The sequence below is a fragment of the Asterias rubens genome, chromosome 8, assembly GCF_902459465.1.
Source record: "Asterias rubens chromosome 8, eAstRub1.3, whole genome shotgun sequence".
In the NCBI taxonomy this organism is placed as follows: Eukaryota; Metazoa; Echinodermata; class Asteroidea; order Forcipulatida; family Asteriidae; genus Asterias; species Asterias rubens.
In genome coordinates this window covers 16,680,523-16,692,559 of record NC_047069.1, presented here as the reverse complement: position 1 = coordinate 16,692,559, position 12,037 = coordinate 16,680,523, and the positions used below count along the sequence as shown (strand labels likewise).

The 12,037-nt window shown below is 36.9% G+C and overlaps 1 protein-coding gene across 1 annotated transcript in view; it reads right to left on the bottom strand.

The window, feature by feature from the left end:
• Positions 1–400: 400 nt before the first annotated feature.
• LOC117293320 (ubiquitin-like protein 3) overlaps positions 401–12,037 on the bottom strand; it is a 29,464-nt gene continuing 17,827 nt past the window's right edge. Inside the window, exons 4-5 of the mRNA XM_033775583.1 lie at positions 10,574–10,651; positions 401–3,755 (exon numbers count right to left, since the gene is read on the bottom strand). Of these exons, the coding sequence (XP_033631474.1) occupies positions 3,703–3,755; positions 10,574–10,651 (131 nt within the window). The 3' untranslated portion in view covers positions 401–3,702. The remainder of the gene's footprint in view (positions 3,756–10,573; positions 10,652–12,037) is intronic.

The window sequence follows — 12,037 nt, the reverse complement described above, 5'->3', positions numbered from 1 at the left end:
CATGGTGGAATTGTTCCGAAAGGGGAATGTTATTGATGAACAGAGAGGATATTATTAAAGACATTTAAGGGCTGCATATTTACAGGACTGATACCCTATCCCCAACATCATGAAGAAGATGATGAAAGGCCCTGGGTACCGGTCGAAGGATTTTGGAAGTTCTAGAGTACTGTGTTTCAACTCATGAGTGACATGCTGAGCATAATACCACTCTGCCAGGTCAAAGGTCAAACTCTCCAAACAGGCTGCGTATCGGCCGTTGGTTTCACCAAACTCTTCCTAACTTAGGATTAATCTTAGGACTTAGAACAAGTTAGGTTCTGCATTGAAACCATCCTAAGTTAGGATGAGTTATTTGTCCTCGAGATAGGATTAAGCCCAGTTCATACATGTACTTCCTGCGAATGCGATACGAATGTTGACGTCAAAAATTTGCAACGAAATTCGCACTGAGTTGAGTTGTGCTCAACTCTCTTCGAACATCGCAGCAAAAGAGGGGTTGTGACGTCAAATTCACACCAAATTTGCATCGCATTTGCATACCCAGGAAGTATGATACACTCTCACCAACAGTCTTGAGACTTTCATATCGTGTTTTGAATCTTGAGTAATGTATTTTTTCATATTCTAACCGTAACTCTTGAGAATGTGCGGAGCGTTAGAAATTTCTTTAGTAAATATGCTTCACTTTAAGTCCAAAATTGACTTCCTACACACAAACCATGACAGACTAGACTACTGGCTATGGTTCACTGCTGTAAATGTTGTGTAATGTACATAGCTGCAACACTCTGTTTTTTAAACTGTCTGTACACTGATGTCTCGATAATCGACATTGAGTATATATACAGGAAATTAAATGATTGATTCAAAACATCCACTCCATACTGATGTCTACTTGTAGAAAATAAGGTCCGTTAAACAAACATCAAAATTCCAAAATAAAAACAACCAATTGTAAACTCTCCGTCTTTTTGTTCATTCAGTAAGCAATCAAAAACTGTTTTCTTTTAGTGTGTGTGTACGTGTGTGTACCAATCGCATGATACAATCAGCGCCTCTTTAATGACGTGTATCCAACAAATCTATGGATACACAATTTGTTTCACACATGAAACAGTCACTATACATCAACATCAAAGTGTACTGACCAATTCACAAATGCATATTTGGTTTTATCTTCTTAAATATAGTTATAATATACAGTGCAATAAAGTGCAACATATACACAACTACACCGTATGCACTCAGGCACAAGCAAAGACCCAACAAAACAACTTAATGCTGAATACTAGACAAAGAATGAATGTTTTATGGGTGCAACAATGAGAATATTTTAAGGAGTTGAAACATGGAATGTTCGATTCAACGAGGCGAAAGTGACTGGAACACTCCATCTCTTACTGTAATTCTCCCAAATGCAAAGAGGGAAAAACATTCATCATTGTTTGACATAACATCCAAGTAGATCTTAAACATTTGGTTGAAGGATAAAATTGTAAGAACAAACAATTTGTAAAATGTTTTCCTGGCATCCGGAACGATGGCATTTTGTACGGGATGAAAACACGCATGGTGTATAGAACCCGACAACAATCCTCCAGTCAAATGACAAGGATTTAATGCGGGACTTTAGAGGCTCGAGGTGGCAGCAGACAGGTCAATCCATTGTTCTCAGTAATGAGTGTACATGTATACGCAAAACTACGTAAACAATGGAAAAGTACCTGGTAAGTCTGCTGCCACCTAGCATTCCAACGTCTCCCATTGGGTGTTATACAACTTTGTATGACCAACAGGTATAGAGTGTGCAAATCTTGAGTGTATTTCAACATCTTGGGGGACCTAAGGTGATCACAGTTCCACATACATTCCTCAAACTTGTGAAGAAAACAAAAGCTGCGCACGTCAACTAAGCCCATTGTGGAACAAAACTTGCGCAAACATTGTGCAAACAAAACTAGCACAGTCTATTCAGGATACTGAAACTCTGTTAATTGCGCAACAACAAAGTACAACAAACTGTAAACAACCATCAGAAACTCGCGCAGTATGCAGTAAATAAAAACATGAACTCAAGCTCTTGGTAACAATCAAGTCTGGAATTCATGAGAAATGTTGATGACTTTGTTTGTGCCTGGAATTGTGTTTTCACAACATGGCGATTTGGAATATTTTGTCATTATTTACAATTTTTCACAAAAGATCTTCGTAGATGTGTATCTGACTACTATTTATCTCTCTTGACATCGTACATTTATATTATAGCCTCATAGGAAATACTGCAGCCGTGTCCGAATCGACGGCTACAGCTAGATTGCCACTTCATCATGCATTGAGGTATAGGGCGCCATTAGCAACATATGTACATAGCAACAGCCGTAGTCGTTGCTGTAGACACCAATTCGAACACGGCCCTACTACATTTTTTTACAGATGGAACCTGAAAATGAGTACTAATTTGAAGTTAGTGTACCGCATTGGTGACGATGGTTAAACTTATTATAGTGGAACTTTATATGTTAACTCAACTAACATCAAGATGCATGTATGGCTTTTTTTCGCTACTTTAGCCAATAACTTTTTTGGTCATTGGCCAGTTGATAACCAATGGCCAATTCAACAGAAACGATTCGTCACAAACTTGAAAACGCACCCAGTTCCCACTTCAAGTATCCAGAATGGTGCAGGTACTGGTCTTTAAATTGGTTTGTCTGTTTGGGGAAAGAATGCAATGCAATTTGAAATTTTCCTTTCCAATCCAAACGGAAATTTAGTTCAGGATACCTGTCAATTATTCTTTTCTCTTCTAAATATACTAATGTTTCACTTGACTTCAGTTGACATGTACATGTAGATGACTAAGCCAATATTATCACTGCACATTTTAAGTTACTAGTCTTTCAAATTGTCCAATGCTGTAAATTTATCTTTTGTATTTGCTCGACCAAAGAACCAATTTGAATTTTTGTACAATCCCTTCGCTAAAAATAACTGGTTTCTTAAATAAAAATACTTACAGAAAAACTGAAGGCAGAAACGCAGCCGACATTTTGACAAAAATACCAAAGGCGCTAAAAGTGAGGTCTGCATGTTTGCCAAAAAATTATTCACACCAATTTTATCAGACACTAAAAGGCTATTTTTATACATGGCACAGATTTGTCTGTAATTTTGTCCTTTTTGTTACTAGAACGCTAATTGGTTTTAGTTCACATATCAATTCAGTGAACGATTCTGTAGGTATAAACGAGGGGGGGGGGGGTCTGCAGATCAAATGCAGATTCATAACATCATTTACATGTATCAAATAAATTCACCTGATTCATAGATTACCTAATTCAAATAGAGAACATGTTTCTGCTAATGTTCTGTTTCAAACATCCGTAAGACCTGTCCTCTCTGTGGAGTTCAATCCATAGATGAGGTTGTTTTGATCACAATCGTGAAGATTAACCGTGAATTAAGCCGTAGGCGCTTCAATAAAATGGTAACTTAACTCAACAGTGCCGTTAAAAAAAATTACTTTATTTGACAAGCCATCTAGTGGGAGACATCCTGTTGACACAAGAGAAGTTGTTGTTGCCGGTTTTTTTGGAGATTGGTCGTTGAAGACAGAGAGAGTCGGAGAGTAGGGGGGGGGGGGGGGTGAACAAGAAGAGAACAAACTGAGACAAACATGACGTGGAGACCCTAGCTTCATCACACAAGTACACAGCAGTTACTTTCTTCTGTTTTTCCTCGGTTTCTCTGTCCTGTAGCGAGGGAGAAAAAAAACAAAAATGAAAATGGAGAATTAGAAGTTAATAACAAAAGACTGTCACTCAAAGTTTCCTGTGACTCAATGGGTATTTTTATTTTATTTTATCAAAAGATACCAAAGCCTGGAACTTCATCCTTGAGAGGGTAATGTCAATTACATTTTGCAAAGGGCACTTCCAGTGGAAAATCTTAAAGTCTATATGAAACTTTTGAAGGGGCACCAAGGCCAAGACCAGGGCAACAGAGGCCATGGCCTCCGTGAAATTCCAGGCCTGATACTACATTTCAACGCAAAGATTTAAAGGCAGTGGACACTATGGGTAATTACTCAAAATAATTATTTTCATAAAACCTTTCTTGGTTAAGAGTAATGGGAAGAGGTTGATATGGTATAATACTGTGAGAAACAGCTCCCTCTAAAGTGACCTAGTTTTCAAGAAAGAAGTAATTTTCCACAAATTTGATTTTGAGACCTCAGATTTAGAATTTGTAGTCTCGAAATCGAACATCTGAAAGCACACAACTTTGTGTGACAAGGGTGTTTTTTCTTTCATTAATATCTCGCAACTTTGACGACCGATTGAGCTCAAATTTTCACAGGTTTGTTATTTTATGCATATGTTGAGATACACCAACTGTGAAGATTATTCTGTGACAATTACCAATAGTGTCCAGTGTCTTTAAATAATCTTGCTATAGAAATAGTTGGTAAGTATTTCTAAACATTCTAAGAAAGGTTTCGCAAGGCTAAGGATACATACAAACACGTCCACACTTTGTGTGTTCGTGTGAGGCGTAACCTCAGATATCATGCTTTGCATGAATGTTGACAACAGAAACGGGAGGCCATCTTTCATGAAGTGCCTCATTAAGCTTGGGGCGAACCTCATTAATCTGAAAACTTACTTGTTATAAAAGAGGTTTTGTAACGACATGTCCCGTGTAAGACTTCATAATGCAATCAAACTTGAGGTCGGTTTCACAATAATTGTGTTCATCTGATCCAACTATTCATGTTCAATTACTACTACGAACTGATTCCATGGACATGATGAAGGCAAAACAAGCAAGCTTTGTACTTGTTTACCTTTGACAGAAATTAATTTAAACAAATTTGTTGCATTTCACAGGTGTTACTCGTTTGATTAGTACCAGATGCAACAAAAACTACCTGGGTGTGGGTTCAAATCCCGGTCGTGACACTTGTGTCCTTGAGCAAGATACTTTACTATAATAGCTTCTCTTCACCCAGGGGTAGAAATGGGTACCTGCAAGGGTCGAGGTTGATACTCTGTATGAAAAAACACAAGCGCCTTACAGGCAGCTCAGGGCTGTATACTCCCAAGGGACACTAGGCATTCTTTGCTTATAATGTGCAGACAAATGCACAAATTTGGTAGAAAACTACTGAGTATACACATCGGTGTATGGGTAAAAACCAAAATTAATCATTCTTTATCCCCGATGCAAATTTAACATCTATTTTACTGTACATAAGTGTACAGCTTAATGTCCCATCCAAAAGACAAGCAAATTGTGGTAAAGTACCTACATTGTACATATGTACCTTGCCTAAGTCAAAGGACACAAGTGCTCCGACCGGATTTAAACCCAGTTAACCCACACACTGTTGATCGATCAGTAAACACAAGAGCTTGAGTCTGGTGCTCTTAACCAACCGGACACGCCACAAAACTAATGTTGACTCTAGGAGACCATTTAGGATGATAAGATCTAGGTAAACTCATTGTCCTCAAACCCTGCTCAAACTATGCAAACATTGGAAAATTACCAGGTCTCCCTTATACAGCCACCAACTCGCCTTTCAAATTAATTAATTTGCTATTTTCAATAGGTATTGTATATTCTTATTAAATGTATGTGAAGCAGTTTTTGTCAATGAACAATAATCCACCCAAAATATTTCTGAGAATGTTTAACGTCTTTTTATATTTTGATTGAAGATTATTTATTCCGTTTGAAATGGTTTTTTTTTTGCAATTTTTCACTTTTACTAAGTGTAATTCAACGACCACTTTGGCTTGTGGGCCATGAAATTTGATGACAATTGCTTTGGTTGCACTATTTACATAAGATGGACATCAACTGAATAAGGTTGGGTTATCATCGCCCATTTTATGACAAAATTATGTAACTTCAATGCTTTTGTTTCCGTTAGTTAGTTACCTGCTCATGTTTGTTGTGTTGTCATTTAGCTTTCGAGAAAGACTCTGCTAGGGTAGAAAGGTCAGGCCTTTTAACTATTTGTTTTGGCAAAATTATGTTACATAAGATGCAAAACAACGCAGCGAACACGAGATTCAAGAGACGACTCTGTCCGGTTCTCAATGTTGTTTGCATTCCCCAAACATGTTGCAAGGTCTTATTGTCGTAGCTTCCGTACATAGGTTACCGTGGTAACATTACACGATGCACATTTTCAATGAAAGAAAAGCTAATTGCCCTGTGGCTTCAAGGCACTGATTGGTGGTAAGATATAAATGCTATTGAGAGTCAATGTAATCAGTATGTACTGCATCACACTTATTGACAGCCACAACTAAAAAGAAGAAAACAGACGGCTGCTACACATTACACTTACTACTAAAGGTTTCCAAAGAGACTTCTCAGTTCTGAAAAGAGCTGTGCCGCTTTTTCCCTACTTCCTGGGCGGAAGATACAAAATCGTCTCTACTTTAGCTTATAGGATCGTTTTGTAACTGCTCTACCAAGGAGTCAGTGAGTTCTTAATTGGTCTCAATGTTTCGACTAGCTTGCTCTAGTCCTCGCCAGGAGACTAATAATTAGCTGCAGGTACAGAATTTATCTAGAGCCTCGGATTTAATGAGAAACTATATTCAGTTAGGCAGAGTAAAAAAAGAAACATGGAAGGAGGGGCTTTTTATTTCAAGATGGCCGCCATTCTTTTTAAAATGTCAAACATCCATTGTTTTTTCTACTGCTAAAACACACAATACACAAATGAACCATTTTGGAAATGATAATCAGACAAGACATTCTATTATTTTAGCTGAGAGCGTTTAAATAACCCTTTTTTCATAAAAAAAAGGAAAAAAAAAAAGAAAACAAAAAGGAGGCGGCCTCTAAAAAGGAAGCGGGCGGGTACGCTAAACATGTTTTTTCTTTTACTTGGCCTTACATACAATTTTTCCAAGGCTATTTTAGAGAAAACACATCTCATCTCGAATCAAGGGAGAGCTTAAGAGAAGTCCGGTTTATACTTCCTGCGAATGCGAATGCATTAGAATTTTGACTACAGAGCCCTGTTTTCGCTGAGAATGTTTCGCAAGAGTTGAACACATTTCAACTGTAGCGAATTCTTTGTTGCATATTTGTGACGTGACAATTTGTATTGCTTTCGGAAGTATGGCTTTAAGGTGTTTGGTTCATCACACAAACACCAAATGACCCCATGCACCGGCAAAAAACTGTTCTTACTTTGTTTTACTATATCTTGATTTAAAGGCAGTGGACACTATTGGTAATTACTAAAAATAATTATTAGCATAAAACCTCACTTGGTAACGAGTAATGGGGAGAGGTTGATAGTATAAAACATTGTGAGAAACCACTCTCTCTGAAGTGATGTCGTTTTCGAGAAAGAAGTAATTTTCAACGAATTTGATTTCGAGACCTATTTTAAGATTTAGAATTTGAGGTCTCAAAATTACTTCGGAGTGAAACGTCGCTTAAATCGCTGTATACCATACTATCGAAAGCTGCTGTAGGCTTCTAACCAAAAGTTATTATTGCCATTAATTTTAAAAGTGATTACAAAACGTATGCCTTCCCTTTAAAGGATTCGGATACTTTTTCAAACTGTCCACAGATTTACAATAAACTTACAGGGTTTGAAGATAATGATGGTGGAAAGCTTCCCTTCAAATGATACTAACTAAGGTTGTGTAGTTTTTGAGAAATGAGTAAAATAAGTCACAAAATAGTTTTGGTCTCATGAGACCAAAACTATTTTAGCATGTAAAATCCCCTTAACCAGTTATGATATATAGCATAACTGGTTAATACGTTTTTACATGCTAAAACTGAGACGAAAATTATTACTTTTATTCATTTCTCAAAAACTGCAGCACCTCAGTAAGTAAAATTTCAAGGGAAGCTTTCTACTATCATAATCTTAAAACTGTGTAAGTTTAATGTAAATCTGTTGATATTGTCTTTTTTGTTAGGAAAAAGTACATACCCTTTAATGGGAAGGTACACGTTTGGTAGATACTCAAAACAAATATTAACTTAAAATTGACTTGGTAACGAGCATTGGAGAGCTGTTGATAGTATCAAACATTGTGGGAAACGACTCCCTCTGAAGTAACATAGTTTTTGAGAAGAGGTTATTTCTCACTAAAATAATAAAACACTTCTAGCTAGAAGTCTTTTATTCCTATCTGAAAATTACGAAAATTCGTCCAACAAGGGTGTTTTTTCTTTCATAATTTTCTCGCAACTTCGATGACCAATTGAGCCCAAATTTCCACAGGCTTGTTATTTTATGCTTATGATGGGATACACCAATTGAGAACACTGGTCTTTGACAATTACCAAACGTGTACAGTGCTTTTTAAGGCAGTGGACACTATTGGTAATTACTCAAAATAATTATTAGCATAAAACCTTTTCCCTTAGTGTCTGTTTATTGCTTTATTGTTCATTTGTTGTATAATCTGCATTGCTATTGTTCGTTTAAAGCGCTGTGGTCTAAATGAAATGGCGCTATATAAAAACCCAATGTCTTGTATTGTATTTTATTGGTGACAAGTAATAGGGAGAGGTTGGTGGTATAAAACATTGTGAGAAACGGCACCTTCTGAAGTGCCATAGTTTCCAAGAAAGAAGTAATTTACCACAAATTTGATTTAGAGACCTCGGATTTAGAACTTGAGGTCTCGAAATAAACCATCTAAACGCACAGACCTTTGTATGACAAGGGTGTTTTTATCTTTCATCCATATCTCACAAGTTCGATGACCGATTGAGCTCAAATTTTCACAGGTTTGTCATTTTATGTATATGTTGAGATACACCAACTATGAAGGCTAGTCTTTGACAATTACCAATGGTGTCCACTACCTTTAAGACCCTTATGTATTGATGTCACAAAGCAACTGTAAGGCATATATCGCCCACACACAGATCCTTGTCATGATCTGTGAAACATGCATCACATTATGTCATCCTTTATTTTGCCATGAATACATCTGCGACGCTCCAAATGTTTTCATACAGGAGTTCTATATGGACATGGGACGTTTCCAAAATAATCTTCCCTCGCCCATTTGTTCAAACGAGGCAAGGTCGTTTCATCTATGAAAATGTGTGTTTCTTTGAAGTTGAAAAAGGAAGCCTCTGAACATTTTTGTGCAGATGAATTACATTGACTTTTTAATTTCACTGGCTTGCATTTGACAAGCGAGGGCGCCGACATAGTGGTTTGGTTGTATAACTTGTGACGACAGCATCAAGATTTGGATGGAAAAAGGATGCAGAGAAGATGGACAAATTCCAATGTGGTAATTGCCTCACGTTTCAAAGGGGACACTTTTCTAATAATATCTTCTGTGGTTAATGAAATGTCTAAGGCCTCGGAGAGAGACTCTCATGAGAATCATAATGTGAGGTGATTTCCACTTTTTTGCACGTACATGTACATGTACACAGTCTGCATGTACATGTACAGTACAGTACTCGCCGACACTACTCGCCTCATGAGACCTAACTTAATCAAGCTTCTTAAGTCGGCCTCAAGTCGCACATTTTGCTCCACACACCTGGAATGCACTCTCCACCTCAGTCAGGAAATCCGACTCTCTTTGAACATTTATGAAGTGTATCAAACATTCTCTATATCCTATCTAATGTGCTGTGTTCTTGACGTAGTGGCGCTATATAAATGCCCTATATGCATGTATGTACAGTAAACTACATTTGATTTTAATTGGTATGTTGCAACTATAGACAAGGTAATCTGCATTGTACATTGTATTTCTGCTCTCTCAAGACACATAGGGCGGGTAAACCTTTGGTAATAAGAAAAAGAAAAAAAAATGACCAGCACCTGCTGATAATGTATTTTAACACTTTGAGAAACTATATTTCCTAAGAAATAAGAAAATGTGGTTTTACAGAAAGCCACTCAAAAGTAATATTTGATAGTTTGGCTGGTAACCTTATTCTAGTGAGCATAATTGTATTGTACTTAGCTACTTTTTAATTATGCATTTATAAGCAGCTCTATGAAATTGGGCCCTGGGCTACATTTCACAAAGCATTAAAGACAATGGATACTTTTGGTAATTGTCAAAGACTAGTCTTCTCACTTGGTGTATCTCAACATATATACATAAATAACAAGCCTGTGAAAATTTGAGCTCAATCGGTCGTCGAAGTTGCGAGATAATAATGAAAGAAAAAACACCCTTGTCATACGAAGTTACGGCTTTCGGATGCTAGATTTTTAGCTCGAAATCAAATTCGAGAAAAATAACTTCCTTCTCAAAAACTATGTTACTTCAGAGGAAGTCGTTTCTCAAAATGTTCTATACTACCAACCTCTCCCCATTACTCATTACCAAGTAAGGTTTTATGCTAAAATTATTTTGAGTAATTACCAGTAGTGTCCACTGCCTTTAAGATAAATTGTCGGTATTACCATAGTGATGTATCGTGACATCACACTTTACTTAGCAACTACATTTGATTTGCAGTTAAGATCAATCTAAGCTCTTTGTGAAATCGACCCCCGGTCGACAGGTTTTGATAATAGTTTCACACAAACCTTGTGAATTGGGCTCTGGGAGTGTCTCCCTGGCCATAAGATGCATCACGGTTATCTTTCCTGCCGGTAGCTGCAAGGCTGAAATGAACAAATGAAAAAAAAAAAAAAAAAAAACCAATTAAACTGGAGGGAAAATGGTGTACATTTAGCCACACATTTTGTAGTATTAAGTGAAGATCAAACTGATAAATGACTGGATGAAAATGAAAAACAATAAGCTGTCCTATCTAAAGTGAAGTTTGAAGCTTTGCATATAAGTGTGAATAATATACACATAATGAATGTTTATGAGTGCAATGGTGCGAATATGTTCATGAGTTGAAAGATGGAATGTTCTATTCAACTAGGCGGAGCCGAGTTGAATGGAACATTCCAGCTTTCAACGAATGAACATATTCGCACCATTGCACGAATGAAAAACATTCATTATTTGTTTTATATAACATACAAGTAGAACTTTGTCATTTTGATTGAAAGAAACAACTTCCAAAACAAACAATTTCAACTGTAGAAGCCGAATGCTAGTAATTTTACTATGCTTTCTTGCAGTAACACCTGCTGCGTTACCAAAGACACGCGCACGCAGTGATGTTTTTACTCAGCTTTTTCGTTCCATCCGAAAAGTACCATTGCACGCTGGCAGCGTGCCAGCGTGCAATGGTACTTTTCGGATGGAACGAAAAAGCACGGCGAGTGACTCAGCGTGCAATGGTACTTTTATTTGCTATCACGTGACGGACAATCCTCCAATCAAATGGCAAGGATCTGCTTGGGTGTTATATAATAGGAAATAACTACATGTACGTGTAGGAATAGTAAACTTGCAGGTTTAATTATGTTTTAGATCTGTTTCATGGGAGTGTTGGCTCTGAAAGGAGCCGCTTTTGTCTCGACATTTCAAATAGTACAATCTGGTCGTCTTCAGGAGTGAGAAAATTTTTCAGAGCCAACATTTCAACAATTACAAAAGAGATTAAATACATGGTTGTACCCGCATGCTAACCATTTATTTACAGTAATTTCTTGTCCTATCTAATTAAATAGTAAATAAAATATGGTTTAGTACTAACGGAATGAAAGAAAAAAAACAATACACTACACTGATTAATTAGTAATACGATTCGGTACAAACAGTGTACACGTATGAATATAATCAACACCAGGCCTTAATAATTACAATAGTAATAATAATACTACTAATAAAAACAAATTAATAATAATACATTTCTAAAACCCCAATCCCACACGCTTTACAATGTACATGTAAAAGCAGTCCTGTTTTACAAATACAAGAAAACATCAACAAAGAAATTGATAAATTGGGCACTAGTAAGCTCCAACTCAATTAAAGGCCATTATTATGGCAAGAAACGCTTGCACAAGACAACACAAAACACACACAAAAACATCTGGCATAAAAAAAAGGAAAATAGACAGTACATGTTAAAACGGAAGTAAACAATT